We start from the raw sequence: 21,972 nt of genomic DNA, 5'->3' as shown, positions 1-21,972 counted from the left end.
TGTTTAAGTACAACTATTTGTATTTAAGATCCTATTTTTATTTCTTTTATTTTGTTTGACCTATTATTATTATTATTTGATTAAGAATCACATGAAAAACTTAATGAAAGAAAATTTCCTAAGTACCTCATAATCTAGACGGCCTTTAGGAACATATTATTTCTTATACGATTTTCATATAAATCCTTTAGATTTTAGGAAGGCTTTAGATGTTGAAATGAGTTCAAAGTTTTTGGGATTTGATTGGTTTCAAGGTTTGGACTTGGATTTAGAGCTTGGTCAGATTTAAGGTTAGAGGCTAGATTTAAGGTATGGTTTAAGGTTTAAGGCAATGTTTAGGGTTTGATTTAGGTTTAGGTTTAGGGCTTCGTTTAGGGTTAGAATCTTGATGAGATTTAGGGTTTAGGTTAGGGTTAGGTTTAGGGTTTAACCTTAGGTTTAAGGGTTTGACATTGGGGTTTAGTGTTAGACTTTGGGGTTTAAGCATTTAACTTTAGGTTTCGAGTTTGATTTTATGGTTTGACTTTAAGGTTTGGTTTTGGGGTTAATTTTTACGATTTAAGGTTAAGATAAGGTTTTAGGTTAAGTTTTACGGTTTAGGGTTAAGGTTATCTTTTAAGGTTTGTTTAGGTTTTCAGCTAAAGTTAGAGTTTAGGTTTTGACTTTAGGGTTTAATGGTTAATTTTTGGTTGTGGGGTTTGACTGTAAGGTTTAGGGTTTAATTTTGGCATTAGGGTTTACTATAATTTTTGTGAACCTTTCTAAAAATCCTTAATATCTAGGCAAACTTTCAAAACAAACCAAAAGAAAATTGTGGTTTTAAACTTGTTTAGAGTTTTAATGTTTATGTAAATTATGCATTGCAATGTGCATAACAACTAAACTCTAAACATGATATCATGCTAAAATGCAAATGATGCATGAAATTCAACTACCATGTAGTTAAATAACTAAGAAAATTTCACAAACACTTGAGAAAGTCATAAAATTTTGCACTTTTATTTCAATAAACACCTAAATAACATAAAAAATAATAACTTTCTAGCTTTGAAAATTTCATTCAAACACCTAATAAACGTAACTAATCACTAAAATCTAGTTTGAAAACAAAGCATTAGACCAAATGAGGGGATGGAAAGTTCTCGACCAAGCGTGGAGCCACTTAGGCCAAAAGCTTTCACAAAGCTATCTTCACGAATCTTGTATACTTTTCCCACCAAAGAAACCAACCATTCATCAAAACATCAAGAACTTAGAAAAACAAATTAGCAAACCACCTTTTATTACCAAAAAACATTTGTCAAGCACTTAGTAAGCCTTTTTTTTTTAATAGAAAATTAAATGAAACTATTTTTATTTTACCAAACATGCACTAAACAACTTGTAAAACAAGAAAACACATAACAATAAAATTTCACCACCAAAAACTCAACAAAACACACAAAGGGAACAATCATAATCATAAATGAGACAAAACAAATTCTTGGCCTTAGCATAATGCCCATACACCATGGGTTTCATGGTATTCATAGTTTTATCCATTTCCCATCTACATCATTTCCATTAAATTGGTGTGATGAGATGATAAAACAAAAGAGTTTGTGGGGGAAGATCAACCATGGAAAATGTTGTTTCACCTCTAAAAAAATCAAAATAAAAAAGGACTATATGTTATGAGAATGAAGAAAGCATGTAAGCATGAATGAGAGAAAGAAAACTACCTTTCTAAGCTTTTACAATTTTTGGTGCTTTTCACTCTTTTTTTTGGGTAATTGCCACCTCTCCTTTGTTGCCTTTTCCAACTACTACCTTAATTCTGATTTAAAGCCAAAATGAATCCTTCCCTAGTGGCCATTGGATTGGATACCATCAAAGGGTGCAAGATCATTTGTCTTTTTTTTTTTTTAATAAAACTTGGTGGTCAAGCTCAAAATATGGACCATTGGATTATGGTACTTTAAGATCTAAGGGTTCAAATAATTTCTTACACATTCTTTTGCCTTTATGTGTGGCAATGACATGTGAAATGATAATTTTACCCCTATTAGCTCTAGAATCTTATAATCCAATATTTATTTTCATGATTTTCCAAAATTAATAAAATAATATTTAATTATTATCTAGAGTTTTTCGTTAAAAAAAATCTCGAAAAGACCAAATTACAAAAATATCTCTAAAAGATATTTTGGTAATTTCACTGCTTTTGAGATGCAATTAAGATTTTTATGCATCAAAATTTATGAAATAATATTTAAATATGATCATGAATGTTTAACAAAAAAACAAACCCAAAAGGCTAGATTATGAAAATGCCCCATTGAGCATTTTAGTAATTTCACCATTTTGAGGTGTAATCAATCTTTTTAATGTATCAAAATTCATAGAATAATATTTAAATGTAGTATGGAATTTTTCACGAAAAATAAACTCCAGAAAAGACAAATGACGAAAAATGCCCTTAAAGGGTTTTTTTTTTTAATTTCACTCTCTTGACGTACAATAAGATTTTGGGGAGTCTAAATAGTAATTTTATTAACCCTAAGCCTTAAAAATCTTATTCAATCATGAATTCTAAAGGTTGATCCAAGTTTTACTAAGTTTAATCACAGGACATTTTGGTTATTTTAGCTCAAAATTCAATTTTAAATATTCGTAAATCCTAAAAGAATAATAGATATGAATTAGGTTCCAATTTTAAAGTATCACAATTGACTAGAACATGCTCAGATAAAATTAGGTGTCTACAACTACCCTTTTTACATATTTTTTAGAGTAAAAAATAATTCAAAGATAAAGACAATAATTTTGGTCGAGATTAAGGATTGAAAGATTTTTTTTTTCTTTTTTTCTTCTTTTGTTAGAGGCATATGGATTAAACCACATGTTGGAAAATAAATTACTGAGGTTGAACCATAAGCCAAAAATAAATAACTTAGACTAAACTGTAAGTTGAAAAATGAAGTGATTGGAACTGAATCACAAGTCAAGAAATAAAATGATTGAGTTTAAACCGAAGTCAAAAAATTAAAATAACCAGGACTGAATCTCAAGTTGAAAAATAAAATGACCAAAAATAAACTGCAAGTCAAAAATAAGGTGATCGAAATTGCACTGTAAGTAAAAAAATGAGGTAATCAGGACTGAATCACAAGTCAAAAAATAAAATAACAAAGACTAAACTATAAGTTAGAAAATTAAAATGATTGAGATTGAATTGCAAAATGATCAGGATTGAATCATAAGTCAAAAACTGAAATGATTGTAATTGAACTGCAAATAAAAAAATAAAATTATCGGGGCTATATCACAAAATTAAAATGATGGGGATTGAACTGTAATTTCAAAAATGAAATGATTGAATTGCAAGTAAAAAAATAAAGTGACTGGAACTGTATTGTAAGTCCAAAAATAAAATGATCGGGATAAAATCGTAAGCCAAAAAATTAAAATGATCAATACCAACCTGTAAGTCCAAAAATAAAAACAACCTAGATTGAATTGTAAGTCAAAAAATAAAAATGATTGAAACTAAATTCCAAGTTGAAAAACAAAGCAACCAGGATTAAATCGTAAGTCAAAAAATTAATATGACTGATATTGAACTGCAAACCAAAAAATAAAATGGCCAAAACTGAACTATAAGGGGAAAAAGAAAATGATCGGGATTGAATTTTAAGTTAAAAAAATTAAAATGATCATGATTGAACCACAAGTTAGAAAATTAAAATGATCAAAACAGAACTGCAAGTCAAAAAATTAAAATAACTAGGACTAAACTATAAATCGAAGATTAAATGACCAGGTGCTTTATAAATTAATAGTCATGATTTTGAGGACTATGCCTGGAGTAACTGTCAAGGTGAATTTTCTTAATTCAAACATCATTCTTACTTTGAAGAAAACATCCTAGGTCCATTTGACATCTCATCATAAAAAGACCTTCAATATGATTTATCGTAAAAATGTATGCAATGCATGCAATGATTGTAATGAATTGAATAGTAATAATGCAAACAATGATTTATACCATTCGCTTTTAAATCATGTTAATACAAATTTTTGGATTTTTTCGAATTATTCAAACTTTAAAAGCCACTTCCAATATTCCCATCTTTTTGAATTCTTCTTTTATATCCATTTGCTTTTCTTTCTTTCTTTTTTCTTTTGAAATTTTGGACAATTGAGAAACTTTATTATGACTTTTATCTATCCAAAAACCTTTTTTTTAATTTTTTAAATCTCTTTCTAACAATCCATTAACTTCCTTTTTTTTTATTTCTATTATTATTTTCTTTCATCTTTATACCTTCTTTTTTGAAAAATAATTTTTTAAAAACAAATTTTCTTTTATTTTAGAGCAATACATCAATCTATTATGACAATATGGGTCATTATCATGATTTCAAATGACAAATGTAATGATTCAATGGTAAAAGTTGAATATGAGGTTCGATTAATAATGGGGTATTTATTTCTATTTAGAAAAAGATAAGTTTTTAAAACACAAAGAAAAGGTAATTCAAAAAAATCAAAGAAATCAAATATCAATTCCTTAAATAACGAACATTTGAATGCCTTTAATCAAATTGGTCTATCTTTTCCAAAGAACTGATTACATTTGTGATCTTGATACATTTGATCTCATGGAACTAAACTTTTGCCCCATAACTTTCACTTGATGGAAATCTACCTTAAAAGTTATTTCCCTGAGCTCTGACATTGATTCGCTGGCCTTTGTGCTATTTTGTTCATTTCCCACTTGAAAGACTTTCTCCTAGCTATACCTTTATTTAAGCTTATTTTTCATGTTTTTAGCTTAAACGACTCCCTTTTAATTCAGACTAGCCATTTTTGGGTTTTTGGTTATAATCTTCATTTTTATTTTTTCTCTTTTTCTTGTTCATTTTTTTTCTTTTTTGTTGTCACTTCAAGCAAAATATTTCTTTACAGCATTAAAGTTTACAAGATTTGGTAATTTATCACCATCTATTTTTACAAAGATCAGGGTTACGTCGGAGAATTCTTTCTTTACCATGTATGGACCTTCCTAATTAGGTACCATTTTCCCTTATTGTCATATTGACTTAGAAGGATCCTCTTCAAAAATAGTTCACCTTCATGAAAAGCATTGGGGGTTGCATCTCCTCTTTTGATACATCTGCCTATGACAATGTGCCAAAAGCCGCTATTCTTTAATAAGGTTTAGTTGTTTAAAGCAACCTAAATCCAATCTACCTCATTTAATTTTACTTTCATCAAAACTCTCAGAGAAAGAATTTTTGTCTTGATTGGCAACACTGCATTCATTCCATACACTAGTGAAAATGAGGTAACCTCTATGAAAGTTCAAACTGATGTTCTATAAGCAAGTAAGGAAAAATGTAACTTCTCATGCCAATCTCTATATGTATCAATCATCTTTTCCAATATCCTTTTACTAAAGGAAGGGATCGAACCTACTACCTTATGATTAATATCTGTACGATCCTAAAATTTTGATATGATATTTATTGAAAGTATTTTTGATCAAAAACACCTTCAATAAGCCTACAAAATTTTTTGGTGAAATTATTAAAGGCGTTTCTTATAGAAAATGTCTTCAATAATCGCATACATTTTTTTATAAGGGGATTATTGAAGGCGTTGTCTACCAAAAATACCTTCAATAATTTTTTATCAATTTTTTTTAACGGGATTATTCAAGGTATTTTCTGCTAAAAACACTTTTATTATTCATTTAAATTTTTAAGGCATGATTATTCAATGCATTTTAGTCGAGAAATGCCACTAATATCAAGTCTTGGGTGGCGTTTATAAGTAAAAACACCGCTATTTGAATATTTAGTGGCGTTTTAATAATAAACGCCTTAAGTTTTATAAAAACATAGAAGCTAGCAGCGTTTGTAAGTAAAATACCGCTACAAAACTGTCACTAATCTTTTATTTTCTTGTAGTGCTTATCGTAAATAGACTATTGAATTGTAATGTCGCCCATTGAATCATCTGTCCCTCCCTCCCTGGATTTAGAAGTGATAAAATCCATGTAGGACACCTTCTAATGATGTGGCTTTTTTTAGTGAAGTATTGCTTAGCCATGTTAAGTGAAGTCTTTTAACCTGGTTTTTTTAATGTAGTGACTAGCTAAATTGGGAACTCAATTATTTTATTTGCTTAGAATGGCGAGGTGATTTTCTAAAACCTTCTAAAAATTAAGGTGATAGATGGCAAAGCTTAGGAGGTTGGGGTAGAATAAAAAACGACAGATGAGTGAGATTGCTACCATGAATTTAACAATTTACCTGTGGCTATGTGTATTCTACACCTTTTAGCCTTTGTTATATGTGCTTGATCATCAATGATGAATGATTACGTTCTTCCTTTTTGTTTTGTTAGGGCCTGTTTTTTTTTTTTTATTTGGTATCAATGTGAATGATCTCTTTAGCTTGGGGTAATAGGACTTTGTAATAATTATTATTTTCAATTAGACCGTAGTTGAAAAGTAGACTGTATTAATTATACCAACATAATCTATGCTATCGTAGCGAGTTCAGTTGAGAATAATATGGTCATTACATGTATGCTACAGGTAGGGATGGCAACAGGTCGGGTTGTGGCGAGTTTTTGCTCACCCCGAACTTGACCCGATTTTACACCAGTCAAATTCGAACTTGACCCGACTCGAATTTTTTTATTTTTTTTAATACCCGAACCCGATATTTATATAAATCGTATTTGATTCGATTCGATTCGAAATTAATAAAATATTATTTTTTAAAATATAAAATATTATTTTTTAAATATAAATATTTAAATATATAATTATATAAATATATATAAATAAAAAATTAATTTAAAAATTATTTTTATATAATATTAGGTCGGGTCAAATTGGGTTTGTCAAAAACTCAAACCCAACTCGAACCCGATATTTCCTTAGCATTATTCAATCCAATCCGACTGGAAACTTAATTTTCGAAAAAAATCATCGACCTTATAAAATTTAATCGGATCAAAACCCGTTGAGAACGGATTGGGTTACCTACAGTAGCTACAGGTTTTGGCATATCATTTTAACTTGAAATATCTCGATTTCTGGTGTTGCAACTTGGATGTCAACCGATGTTGACCGGTCCAAAGCAGAGCAAACTACTGCCAAATGTTGAGGGAAATATTTGACATGGATTCTTGAGCCAAGGCAATGCTTGTAATTTTTTTAATGATAGGAATGGTTCTCACAAGAATGTTTCTGTCAAAGTGTAGGTAGTTAGAGAATACTTCAAAATTTTTTAAGGAATCATGCTATATTTTGTATATTACATATAAACCCTTGCATGCTACCATGAGTTTTATTTTTTGAGGTAGCTGGTATAAATAGTAGACATTATACAATGCTATTAGTTTATGACTTCTGTTTTCGTTTCATTTTCTTCGTCTTTCTCTTTAGCTGCTTTCTGGAATCATAGGCTTTTGTACCTAATAATCTATGGAACTGATTTTTGATAAATTGTTTCCGGTGGAACCTCCTTGATTTTTGCTTATGTATGCTGTGCATCAATCTGTGTCCTCTGTTTATACTGCTGGTTCAGTGGGGAATGATTAGACTTGACAATTCATGTATTTGAGTTGTGCAAACATGTCATTTATAAGATTATCAGGTCTAGGAATAGTCATATGTGGTTTTCCAATTGATATTGGAAGGATTACTTATATAAATGAGAATGATGATTGATGGATCTCTGAATATTGATGAAAAGGATGGTTGCTTCACTGGCGTAAGGCAGCTATTATAAAATCCTGGGTTTCTTTGACAATAATAGAAGTAAAATGTTATACGGTTTCATAGATAATATAAATAGTTTTCTGTGAATAGATTATTAGACCTGCTCACGGGGAAGATCCATGGAGTCATGGACCAAAACCCCTATCAGCGTGCGGTTTTTTCACACAACTTTTATCCAGCCAAACAACAGCAGTTAATCAATGGCATGGCTTCCTAGTTATCAGAATCAGATATATTTGTTTCATTGTATAATGCATCTAAATATATGTTTGTTGTTTGGCCTATCTAGAATTTTTTTTAGTATTCGAGATTGTCAATATTTAAACTTTGGTCAATTGCTGAGTCGATTAGGTTTCGAAATTGATTCCATTTTCTAATTGAAATGGAATTGGGAAGAGGGAAAGCTTGCAAGTTGCAATAGTGCAGCTGCAGGATATATTAGTGGACAATTTGGTTAATTGCTCAGTTTGCTGCCTTCCAATAACAGAATGTAACTTAAATCTCAAAAGAGTTGTACTCGCTTTGGTCCTACACTACTAGGCCTTTATTCCAAAAGATAGTTTCCAGAACCAAATTACATGAGTGACAAAAGAGTATTGACTTGAACTTCCCAAAGATTTAGTTTTAGGAAGCATTCTAGTTTTTCCTATTCCTAAAACTACATTTGACAATTTTAAATATTATATAATAATATGGTACGAAAAAATGTATAAAAATAATAAAATTTGAAATTTGAAATTTAAAAAAAAAATAAGTGTTTGATAAAAATAAAAAATATATATTATATTTTACATATTAGCATAAATTTAACATGATAATTTTTATATCTTCATTATGGATTTATGCATACTTTGTCATATCTATTTAAAACTACCGAAGGAAAAAATAAAACAAGAAAAGTCAAAGGAAAAGGATAGCGAGGATTCCTGACTAACTCTTTCTTAGTTTGGTAGGAAAATAAAAATCTTTCGTAGTTTACTGTACACATTTGGCATCTCATCCAACATATATGACCCCTTTTATTTTTGGATTAATACATCTATTTGGCTTTTTTTTTCACAAAAAATTGGAGAATTTAATCAAGAAAATCATACACAAAACAAAATAGATTATATGGTAACCTAATTCATTAAACCTTTATATGGAAATTTCATTGCGTTTGACAACAAAACCAGTCAAAACCAGGGACTACATGGCTAACAGTTAATGCTACACTCAAAACTTAAACCGCTTTAACACAGAATTTACTATAATCCTAGCCTTCACCATGCTAAAAACCACCAAAAAAAAAAAAGAAAAAACAGAAACACCAAGAAACATTGAACATATAACATATTGTATGCAATTTACTTGGCATGAAAAGAAGAAGTTAAGATGGGGATTGATCACGCTTTGTTGAACTGGACTGCGGCTGTCATCAATGGGAGGATATTTCTTCCATATCCATGTTGCAGAGAGTTCAGATGTTGCTGAAGTTTCACAACTAGACTTTCATAAACTGGACTACCCCTTTTCTTTGTCTCTCTTAAAGCAGTTTGGAGAACATAGTTTCCATATCGATCTTTGGCAACTTGAAAAAGTTGATTGCTCTGAAGAAATTCGTGTACCACATGATCCATCCCTGATGATGTCAAGCACTTCTCCACTACATGACTTCCACCTTTCTGCATGGATAGTTTTGCATAATAACCTTTCAGTTTTGAGCAGATTTTGTCGATGATGGCAGGATTTTGGAGTCCCAGGACGCATTGCACAACAAAGTTGCCCGCAGGATCTTGTGCGAGGTACACCACATGATCACAGATCAAGTTGAGGAGTTGATCTCTTCGAGGACCTTTGATTCGGGAGATGAAACTGTTCAAGGATACACATCCTCTCTCATGTGTGGCTAGTTTGAGACATTTATCAATGGCTTCAATGTAGAGCAAGTCATTCTTCTGAGAATCAACAACGTCTAGACACTCCAGTATCACGTATTGTCCTGTCAGATTGACCATCAGTTCCCAGAATTTGTTGCACAAAGCTTTCACAACCTCAGTAACCAATGGTGACTTCTCAAGCACTTTGATCAGCTTCTTAATTGAATAACTGCCATATCTATCGATTGATGCATCAAAGATGAATCCCCAAGAGAATGTTAATTTCTCCATAATCATCCGCAGCTGACTTTCGTCTTCTAACTCAATCAGCTTCTTAAATAGATAGCGTCCATATTGGTTGGTCATCAACTGGAATATGTACTCAATAACCCCTTCAAATATCAGGCTTTTATTTCTCGGATCCTTCAACAACAGATCCTGTTTCGAGCCATATTCACTCATGGCCAGAGTAATAATCCAATTACCTCGCGGTGGCACAATGCAATTGATCTTCTTTTGATTCCAGACAGCACTCGAATTCGCTGTACTAATGTTGAAACCATTGCCCAAAAGATTTCCTGCTGCGGAAATTGCTTCAGGATGAGAAGGAAGGCCAGAGTTTCCATTAGAAATACCATCGAACAAGTTGACATTATTGAACATGGAATCTTTCCGTCTCTGTGACGCCAGATTATACAAGTATGGTGCTCCAAAACCATTCACCGCATTCAATGTTTTTGCAGCCAGGTTTTCAGCAAAACCATGGATTTTATAATCCACACCATTCAGGTTCATATGGTTGCTCAATCCAGAACCAGGCAAGACGCCTGTCAAAGAACCATTCAAAGGCAAAGATGAAGAAACCCTGTTGCCCTGAGGAATGGTAGCCAAGCCATTATCAATCTCGAACTTGCCATTCTTTGAATGAAGATTCCCAAAAGAAAACTGAAGGGTTTCAAGAGAAGTAGAATCCATGGAACCCCTTGTGTTGGGGCTTTCAGGATCAGCACAGTTTTCCATGGAAGTACTTACAGAACAAGAAACAAGATAAACAAGAAAAACAAGAGAGGAAACAAAGAAGCAGAGAGAAGGAAACTCAATGAAGGAGCTAATATGTAAATTTTCCTATTTATAATACTCGAAATTATTTTTCGTTTGCATGTAGGATTTCAAGTTTGGGTAGGATTAGAGGTATTATAGAAAGAGAGCTGAATACTTGTTTACCAAGAAATCATTCCCCAGCCTCAAGAATGAAATCTGGGTTCTAAATAAAAATTTTAACAAAAAAAAAATAAAATAAAATAAAACCTATCAAAATTCATTAACCTATTTTTTTTTTGCATTAATAAATTTTTTTATACAAGAAATTTTAAGGTGAGAGGAGGTTTTTTCATTTCAAGAACATAGCAAATCACAAATTTTAGAGAAGACTTACATTTAATTTACAGATCATCTACTTAAAGAGATTGCAACGTTCATTAATAATTTATATAAGAGGTTTTTAGTTACTGAAGGTTGATTAATTTTTTTATACTTATTAGGGCTAGGGCTATAAAATTTTATCCAAAGTTGATCCCGAATTCCAATTACTTGAAAGCCTAGGTGAGAAGTAATTATGTATTAAAAATAAAAAAAAAACCAAAATACGGAAAAAAAAAAAAAAAAAAAAAAAAACCCAGTATAGTAGAACGAAGTCACAACAAGAATCCATTGGGAAGAAAAATAATGCAACAAATAAAAAGGCTAAATTCCAATTTAATCACTTTAACTTCTCAAAAGTTTTTGTTTAGTCATTTAACTTTAAAAAAATCATTTTTGGTTCATTAAAGTGTTATTGTTTTGATCACTCAATCATTTAAAGATAACTACATTTTACTTAACATTCCATATCATCATATGTACTTTGGACAAGTGACATATTCATGTTAGAAATGATCAAAATGTTATTTTCCATATTTGGATGACTAAAACAAGAAATTTCACAAAAGCTAAATGATAAAAGAGTAATTTACTCTAAATTGTGCCCTTAAGTATAAATTCCTTTCACCTAAACTAATAGTTAAGGTTTTCATCAATTTGGAATCTTGATTGTATCTTTTATTTTTTTTAGAAAAAGAGTTTTTTATTTTTTTTATTTCTTATGAAATCACTTAAATAATCATCTATTTGATTGAAAATATATATCAAGTTTTATAAATTCCTTTTCCTAAAATATTATCTTGAAATTAAAGTAATATCCAAATAAGCTCTCAAATTTTACTCAAAAATAAAAATAAGTTTTCAATTTTTATTGCATGAAATTAAGGTCATAAACTTTTATTTTATTATAATCAGAAATTTCAAGTTATAAAATATCCAATTTTTTGTTAAAATCTTCTTAGTGGGATGATTTAACTTATAAAAATGCTTAATCAGATTTATTTGGAATGAGCAAGATGATAAATATTTAAGGGAATGCTATTTTAAAATTTTTGGCAACTGAATTTTAGTCATTCATTTTCAAGGTTTAACATGTATAATTAAATAAAAGTTTATAACCTTAATTTCATATAATAAAAGATCAATTATTTGCTTTTATTTTTTAATAAAATTCAGAGGTTTATTTGGTTATTATTAATAATTTTAATTATTTATAATTATGCTACATATATAAACCCTCTAAAAGAGTGGTTCATATCATGATTGATAATCCTCTCATATTTCTTAAACATCACTCTTTTAAGTTATTAAAACTCAATACCTCCAAGTTTTTTTAGTCAAAAATACCTTCAAATTGAAAACTTAAACTCTAGCTATTGGATTATCTTGGACACAATTTAGAGATGATAATATAAACAATTTTAATAATTTCTTATATAATAGTAGAAGATAACTTGAAATTTTATAACTTTATTTAAAAAATCTTTTCAATTTTAAAATCAGTGAGTCATGACCCAAGAATATATAAGTATATACATGTAAACAAAAATTTTAAATCTTTAAAAAAAACCATTTCTTCAAAGTTTATAGTTGATTTTGATATCTTTGAAATTTCAAGTTGGAAGAAGTAATATACAGGTAGATATTTTTTGAATAATTCTAAAATAACTTGTAAGGAAAAAAGGAAAAAAAGGCTTGATATGCACGGGACGGTAGGGATTGTCTCCACCATATCGGTACTTGGTGTTTCAACTTTAAGGTGCTTTTAGTTTATTACATTTTGCAACTCTTATTTCAATAATAAATTAAAAATTTTGCTCTATTTTGACTTCACCATAAATTTAAAAAAAAAAAAAAAAAACGAAAAGAAAAGCTATCAGTTTGGAAGTTGTAGGCTGTTTAACTTTCATCTACAGCTCTTTATCAATGCAACTTGTCCATTTTAGGATATAAAAGAAATTTTTTACTTTTTCAATAATACATTTATATTTTTCACTCTAAAGATAACTGTAATGGGACATTGAAAAGATTTTGGATGTCTATTCAAAAGTGGAAAGCACATGAGAGTAAGAGAGAAAACTCAATTTGATCTTATCTAAATCTTAAAAATATTGTCTAGATAGTTCTAGAAGCAAATTCCTACTCTATCGCCTCTGTTAATATATTTCACTTCATTTTTTTTCCTTCTTTTTATTTCCTGTCTTCCCTTTCTTCTATGGCTTGCTGATTCTTCAAATTTTGTTATTCATAATTTTTCATCTTTACTCCCGTGGTTATTATATTTCATTTGAAAACTAATTTTGATTCATAAGCTTTCTTTTTTATTTATTTTATTAGATATTTTTTAGAAATCAATATGGATTTTTTAGATATTTTTAATTTAGAATATGTTATACTATCTTTGATGCTTTGTATCCTCCATTTTTATTTTTTTTTAATTTCTTTCCTTTTCCCCCAAAATTTTATTTTTTGGATCAATGAAGAGCATACTGACTATAGGATGTTTCATTGTTCAAAGAGTTTTAGTAGTGAAAAAACCCTTTTTTCATTAGAAATAGAAGAAAAGGCAATTGAATTTAGGGTGAAAATAGGGAGAACATCATCGAGCGAGGACAAGTCCTCTATCATTCTCTTTCTTCCTGCCCTTTTAACTTTTAATTATTTGTTCAAAATCTTGAATTTCTAATTTTTTTTTAATCTTTTTGGGGGTTTTCTAACTTATAATCATTTATCTATACGTGGATTCGCAATCTTCATATATCTTCATAAATATATTATTTCAATATATACATATTCTTTACATGATGTTTAGTGGCTAAAAATTTATTGATTTGTTCTTCAGGGTTTTTCAATTTCTTACTTTTTCACTATATTTCACTCATTATAACAATCTTTCTTGAAAGTGCACTTAAAAATAAATAAATAGTGATAACAAATAAGAAATATAATTATATATTGAATGAATTAATGAGTTTAAAATAATAATACTAAACATTTTAAAGTTTCATGAAAACTAGCTTACAATAGAATGTAAAAAAAAATTTTTATATTTTAATTGTTCGACTAAGGTCATTTATTTTTTGATTTTACTATATTACTCTTTATACTTCTTCCTTCACCTCTTTATTCCAACCTAATTTTTGTTTGAATTGTTCTATCCCAATATATTTGATTGGAGGATTTTAAAGTAGGCCATATTATTTTGTGTTTCTAATCACAACCACAGGCAAATAAGTAGTTTTTGTTCATTAAATTGAGTTTGATGAATTTTTTTTAAGGTGAGATTTTTTTTTTTTTGTATTTTTTACTTTTTTTATATAAATTTTGATGTATTTTATTCTTAAGAATAAATCATTGTAGAAAAGGTTTGAAAATACTTTTCAACCTAAATTCTTAACTGCATGTTTTCTTTGCAAGTGCTCTTAATGCAAGTTCAAATTTATATTTTAAGTGATGTGAATTTTGGTTTAAGATGTCTCTTTTAGATAAAAGTTCATTCCTTTTGCTCTACTCTTATCTATCCCTTTCTTCTTTCCCTTTAACTTTCAATTATTTGTGTGAAATCTTGAATTTCTATTTTTTTTTTTTTATCTTTTTGGGGGTTTTCTAAGTTTTGATCATTTATCTATAAGTGGATTTCACAATCTTCACAGCTTTGATTCAATTACTTCTATTGATCTTCGTAAATACATGATTTCAATATATACATATTCTTTACATGATGTTTAATAGTTAAAAATTTATTGATTTTTTCTTCAAGGTTTTCCAATTCTTTGCTTTTTCACTATATTTCACCCGTTATAACAGTCTTCCTTGAAAGTGTAATTAAAAATATGTGAACAATGATAACAAATAGAAATGCAATTATATATTGAATGAATTAATGAGTTTAAAGAAATAATATTGAACATTTTAAAATTCCATGAAAACTAGCTTACAACAGAATGTAAAAAAGATTTTTGATATTTTAATTGTCGGATTAAGATCATTTATCTTTTGACTTTGCTCTATTACTCTTTATACTTCTTTCTCCACCCTTTTGTTCCAACCCAATTTTTTTTTCAATGGTTTTATCCCATTATATTTGATTGGAGGAAGTTAAAATAAGTCACTATTATTTTGTGTTTCTAATCACAACCACAAGAAAAGAAGTACTTTTGTTGGTTGAGTTTGATGAATTTTTTTAAGGTGAGATTTTACTTCTTTTTGTATTGTTTACTTTTTTTTATCTTAAATTTGATTTTTTTTTTTAAGAATAAATCATTGTAGCTAAGGTTTGAAAATCATTTTCAACCTAGATTCTTAACCACATTTTTTTTTACAAGTGCTCTTAACGCAAGTCCAAATTTATATTTTAAGTGATGTGGGTTTTAGGTTTAAAATGTCTCTTTTAGATGAAAGGTATCATCCATCAAAATAAATGGTTACATATGAGTTGATTTGAGACTTCATATTTTTATAGCTTTGCTATCACTTTATTTTTTTCTTTGTACTCTATGATAAGTGCATTAATAAAAAGTTTCAAAATATGTATATTATGTGAGAAAGGAAATGATAAAAGATTCATGAACATTCTTTACCAATAATTTGGACATTTGTAATAGTTTAACTAATGAAGAAACTTTTATGGCCAAATTGTATGTTTATTAAGCATGCATTTTAGATTCTTGAGTCTCATTGCTAATCTTAAAATTCTTGAAATAAGTTCTATTACATGCCTAATTAGGCTTTTAAAATTTAGAAGTAATATAATTAAAAAAATATTATTGTTTTATTGCTTTCCTTAAATTTTTCCGGGAAGTTAATAATGTAGCTAAAGAAGTCACACAACTGATGTTTCTTGGCTTTTTAATGGTTGTAAATGCTTACAAGTTTGTGCATATTTGTATTAGTTTCAAAGCTGTTTTATTATATGCATAATAGAAAGAGAAATTACTGGCAGCCAAGTTCCATTTGCTGTTGAGGAAAGAGTTAAAGAAAATTGGAACAAAATATATGATAAAAGGAAAAGCTCGTAACAACATAATATGGAACTTTAATTATTTTTTGTAATTTATAAATGAATTAATTGATATTCCGTTATTATCATTGTAATCCACCAATTTAAATGTTCAAGTATTAAAAATATCCCGGTTCAATATCATTTTTTTTTCCTCCTATATATATTCTTTTCTTCTAAAAATTAAAAACATTATCAAATTTTAAATACGAACACATTATATTTTTTTTCTATTATTATTTATGCTTCTACTATGTTCCTACATTGAAACACCGAACACTTACATAGTTTTTTATAAGTTGTTTTTAGTTGATTGGACCTACTCCTAAATGTCTAGGGAGGAATTAAACAACAAAAAGGAAATGCAAGATAAGTAATAAAACGCAACGTCAAGCAAAGCAACACATTGGAGGAAGCTGAAGCACTACTACGACCAGAAAGAAAAAAAAAAAAAAAAAAAAAAAAACCCATGCAATGTCCAAAATTAATAGTTAGATCGGACAATTTAAAATATAATAAAAAAATGATATAAAAAATACATAAAAATAATAAGATTTAAAATTTTATTAAAATTATATATGAATTTAATAAAATATAAAAAATATATTTTATATTTTTTTGTACTGCTCAATTTTTATATAAAATATAATATAAATATATAAATTATCAATATTTTATATGATACAAATATATAAATTATCAAATCTATTAGTAGGAGAGGTGTTAGGGGGATAAAAACTTCCAACACATCATTATTATCTCCCAAAGGTGTAGGGGGTGCAAATATTGTTGATCCACCGTTATCTCCATACGTACCAATTGACTTTGGCGATCTATAATACGCCGCGTTTCACCCATCATCTCTAGAAGATGTACCAGTCTAAAAAAAAATAAAGCATAAAGCTCTGGACATGTAAAAAGTGCAAATATTAAAATAATTATATATATATATATATAATTATAACCATATTCCATTTATATATGCTTCACATGTATCACAATATTATTTGCAGTTCAACATGAGCATATATACCATTGTATAATTAATATTATTACGGACAGTGACATTAGACAAAAATAACCTAAAACTGGCTTTATTTTATATATAGAAATATCCCGCCAGTAAATATTATGGATACTTCCCTTCATTTTTTCCTGCAGTCACAAAATGCAAATTCTCAATACAAATTTTTAAAGGAATTTCTGATTTACCAAAAAAAAAAAAAAACGAATCAATTATTTATGCTGCTTTCAATTCATTTCAGTGATTTATACTCTTGAACTGCTTAATTGAAAAGCCAAAATAAATATATATATTTTAACTTTACAAGTATAAAGTTGTTGTTATTATTATTATTATTATTAAAGTTATATTAAGGGTATAAATTATACGTTAGTACTTACAAATTATTGGAGTTCGATGTAAATAAAACTCGAATTCGGTTTGATTATTATCGAGTCGAGCTTAAACTCGAGTAGTTCAACTCATCGATTGAGCTGAATTCGAGTATTTTTATACCCAATTTGAGTAGCTCGCGAGTCTAGTTGAGCTTTTATATTTAAATATATTTTTATTATTTTAATAAATAAAATATTTTGAACCCAAGCTCGAACATAAATAATCAAATTTTTATCGAATATAAAAATCGAGTTTATTTTTACATATTAATCCAGCTTAATCAAATAAGTTCGAGTAATTCGATTTTTATCTCAAGTTGAGTTCGAATTAAAAAAATAAAACTCAATCGAATTCGAACCGAATTTTAAATCGATCTCAAACTTAATATTATATCAGTTCAAACTCGATCGATTGCACTCTTATTCTAAATGCCTATACATTATAGCAGTGTATTTAACGTCAAATTTGCAGTATTTTTCTATTGTCAAACTATGTTTCATAAGTACGCAAAATCATGGGACAAAATTAAATTAATATTTTTTTTTTCTTTTCTTGTATAAAAATTTTAGACCTGTTCATTTTATATTTGCATTATTTAATGTAACAAAATATAATAATAAGAGTAACTAAATATATATGAAAACTTTTATATTCTAAATTCATCAAAAATTAAAAAAATAATTTAAAATAATTGTCCACTTCAGAGAATAATAATTATATAACCCAAATGGTTCATTCACCTTTTGTAAAACTGAATTCTAGCGAAATTGTAATTCAATATTCAGAACTTACAAATTCTCTTTCTTATATTCTCCTTTACCTGTTGACCTCGTTTATACATAAATTGGTCAAATGAAAACAGGAAACAAAAGTTTTTTATTCCTCGGAAGCCAATTAGAGGAGTCCATATCTTCTTTCAATTGATTGAATACCCCGTAATTAGTTTATGTATTGTGAGTTATCTAAATTAATAAGAAATATTGAAAGGAATTATAACAAATACCAATAATGTGATAAATTCTACTCTTTTATCAGACGCGGATCCATGTTTTAAACTAAAAATATCCATGGATACCTCCAAAATTTGAAAAATGAAAAAAAAAATTAAAAATTTTAATATTTTTTTCGTCGATAAAATTAATAAATTCGTTGATAATTTATATATTATGAATAGATATCTTCAAAAAAAAATCATAATCTACCACTGTCTTTCAATTGTCAAAAATTCAAAAAAAAAAAAAAAACGAGCAATTGGAGGCTGGTAGTAAATGTATATATAACATACCAATTACAGTAAGTGACAAGGCGGTTCGCCATTATTCCCTGGAATGTTGGTGCAGTGTGAAGGCTGGGAAGGAGGAACAGGACCTTTGCTAGTCACCACCACATCCTTCAAATATTGTCTTATTGCCAATGCTACATTAGTTGGATGTGGACTCGAAATCATCAACACTAAGATTATAACCTTCACCATTTTAACTACTGCTTTTGGGCTTCGGCTACTCATCATTTTCTGGGGATATATTGCAGGTATGCTCGATCTTTGCCGATTGAAACCATCGATCCGAAGGCCTTATATAGTCGAAGCACATTTCAGCTCACTGGAGTTTTATGTATGCTATATTCTATTTGGAAATAAAGACTAGATCACCAACATTACTTATTTTTATATATGATATTATTCTATTTGGAAATAAAGACTACATCACCTACATTAATTATTATATCCAATTGGGAAAGAATAAATGAATCAATGTTTGTCAAAATGTTCCACTTTTTTCGGCCGTAGTGAAGTGAATATAGGAGACAGCTATATCATACCCTTGAAGTCAAATTTGATTTGAAATGCAAGCATGTCGTAGATTTCAATAACTTATAAGATATTATTCTTTTTTATTTATCGAGTATTATGATTTTATTTTAAAATTAATTTTAGAATAAGATTCACTGTTTTAGTAATAAGACATCCTTTTTTACTCTAAAATGAGTCAATGATCTTTGATATCAAATGTCACAATTTACATTAATTTATAAAATATGGTTCGCAATAATTTATTTGCTTGTAAAATTTTTTGCTTTTTATTAGTTATTTTCTATTGATAAAAAAAAAAATTGAGAATAAAAAATATTACAGGTGTTAAATTTTGATTTTCATATCTAATAAATATTATATTTTAATAATAATTATATAAATTAACTAAATTTAACTTTTAATTCTATTCACAAAATATTTTATTTCCTCATTCGCATTAGTTAAACCTTAGTGCGCATCGAATTCCTTGATCAAGTCATCAGGGAATATTAGACAAGTTTTTCAAAACAAGAAGGGAATATTGGTAGAGTAACACCATATAAACTTGTATTTCTTTGATTGGAGCCAAACCAAATTGTTTTTCTTTTTTACAAAATATTTTGGAATGTGAAAATTCGAATTTTATTACATGCTCATCCAATAATCGACCGTTGAAGTGTGGGATGACTAATAATAATTAAACCATCACTTACTATATTATATCTTCATCACGCTTGCACATGTTCGATGGTATATTATTTCTTCATCACTCTGGGACATGTTCAATGGTAGGGATTTGAACATATAGTTTTTAAAATTTTTGAATTTCATGAATTCAAAGGACCAAACTGAATTTTGAGTAAAATTTTTCAAAAGCCAACTAGGCCTCGCTCAACCCGACCCAATTTATATCATCTCTCATTAATATATATATATATTTATTTATTTATTGAATAGAGATTCACTTATATAAATATAAAAATTATATATTTTTATCTTTCAACCAAAATTAAATTTATTACATTTACACTTAATCATTTTGATTCAAAAACAAAAAATATATATAATTATATGTAACTCTTATATTAATATAAGTAAATCCCTCCTATATATATCACAGAGGAAGAAGTGTGTGCCATAGACGATGGCCAACTTAAGAAATTGATCTCTAAGCTTAATTTCTCCATGATAAGGAGTTAATCGTTACCAATAAAAAAATTCACAAAACTGAGCACGCCCTTCTTTGTGTTCCATTAGAATAAAAAAATAATAATCAGATATAAATTAGTAAAACTAAGCTTCAATGACTGTTGAACCCCATAAAAAATTTTTTTTTAAATGTTATTAATGGTTAATTTCTAAAAGAAATTAAATACTACAATAAATTAATCATAGTAAGATTTTAGCAGAGTACATAAATTAAATTAAAATATTTAGAATTAATATTATAAATGATCTTTAAATTAAAATAAAATATTTAATATGATACTTAAATTTTAAAAATTTTTAATGTGATATTTGAATTATGAATAATTTAATTAATATGATATTCATTTTTAACGTGATTAATTTTAAATGATAATACATGATGAAAAATAATATTCAAATATTATATTAATTAACAAATTTATAATTCAAATATCATATTAAAAATTTTTAAAATTTAAATACTTTATTCAACATTTTACTAATTTATAAACCCAAATATTTGGCAAGGTGGCAACCAGGTACCACAGGTACGCTTTAAATCTTTATTAAACTCAAGCATGCCCTCCCATTTGATGGGCCAAGCAATCAATTTATCTCACATCCCCTGTCCCAACCCACACCAAGTCAAATTTTAATGGAACTGTTATTATTTAATTTATTTAATTTATTTAAGAGATAAGCTAAATCTTTGAGCCAAGCACACCAATATTAATATTAATATAATAAAAATTATTTTTATTATTTAATAATGAATATTTAATATAACCTTAATACCATTTTTATAATAATCTTTTAATAGTGTGAATATTTTTAATCATTTTTTAATATTTTTAAATTTAAAATATATAGTACATATAATATAATAAAGACAAATATTTTTATATTACTATTTTAATAATAAAATATAAATAAATAATATTTTTATGATTTAATAATAAATATTTTCAATATAAAAAATATTACTATCTTCATAGTATTAACAGTATATTTTAACATAAAATATTATTATTTTAATATTTCAATAATAAATATTTTTAAAGTTTTAATATTTAATAATTATCTCAATAATATTATTTAAAAAATAAAATTTTTCGAAAAATAAAAACTAAATGATAGAAAATATTTTTTTACTGAACCATCTAAGCAATAATAAAAAATCTCTACTAATAAATTCAACATTTTTCAAAATATAATTTATGGATACTGATTTTGACAAATCACACAGAACCTAAAATCTAATAAAGTTTCGTTAATCTTGCAAAGTTTAATTCAGGTTTAAAAACTTCATTGTCATGTAACATTTATACACAACAATCTCTTTTCCAAACCTTCTTAACATACATTCAAACAAATTCCGATAGGGGCGAACACCATTAGAACTTGAATTTTTACCATAAAACCAAACATTCTGCTCTCTAAAAATCCATTATGCTTGGCCAGCAGCCGCAAGGATTGTTAATAGAGTGTTAGATTCTTAATTCTAATGATTAGTATTCAAATTCTGACAACCTTAAA

The 21,972-nt window shown here is 27.8% G+C and overlaps 2 protein-coding genes across 2 annotated transcripts in view; one reads left to right on the top strand and one right to left on the bottom strand.

Moving 5' to 3' along the window:
- LOC111307863 (ENHANCER OF AG-4 protein 2-like) overlaps positions 1-9,525 on the top strand; it is a 59,864-nt gene extending 50,339 nt beyond the window's left edge. The window contains exon 14 of the mRNA XM_089751649.1: positions 9,507-9,525. The gene's annotated coding sequence lies outside the window, so the exon portion shown is untranslated. The remainder of the gene's footprint in view (positions 1-9,506) is intronic.
- On the bottom strand, positions 8,903-10,784 carry LOC111307288 (putative pumilio homolog 19). Its single transcript, XM_022905304.2, has one exon. The coding sequence runs from the start codon at positions 10,657-10,659 to the stop codon at positions 9,166-9,168; it is 1,494 nt and encodes a 497-aa protein (XP_022761039.2). The 5' UTR covers positions 10,660-10,784; the 3' UTR covers positions 8,903-9,165.
- Between the last annotated feature and the right edge of the window lie 11,188 nt (positions 10,785-21,972).

The sequence above is a fragment of the Durio zibethinus genome, chromosome 22 (assembly GCF_047325235.1).
Source record: "Durio zibethinus cultivar Kanyao isolate XHJ-2024 chromosome 22, ASM4732523v1, whole genome shotgun sequence".
Taxonomy (NCBI): domain Eukaryota; kingdom Viridiplantae; phylum Streptophyta; class Magnoliopsida; order Malvales; family Malvaceae; genus Durio; species Durio zibethinus.
Note: the sequence above shows the minus strand (reverse complement) of the source record. Positions and strands in the feature narration are given on the sequence as shown.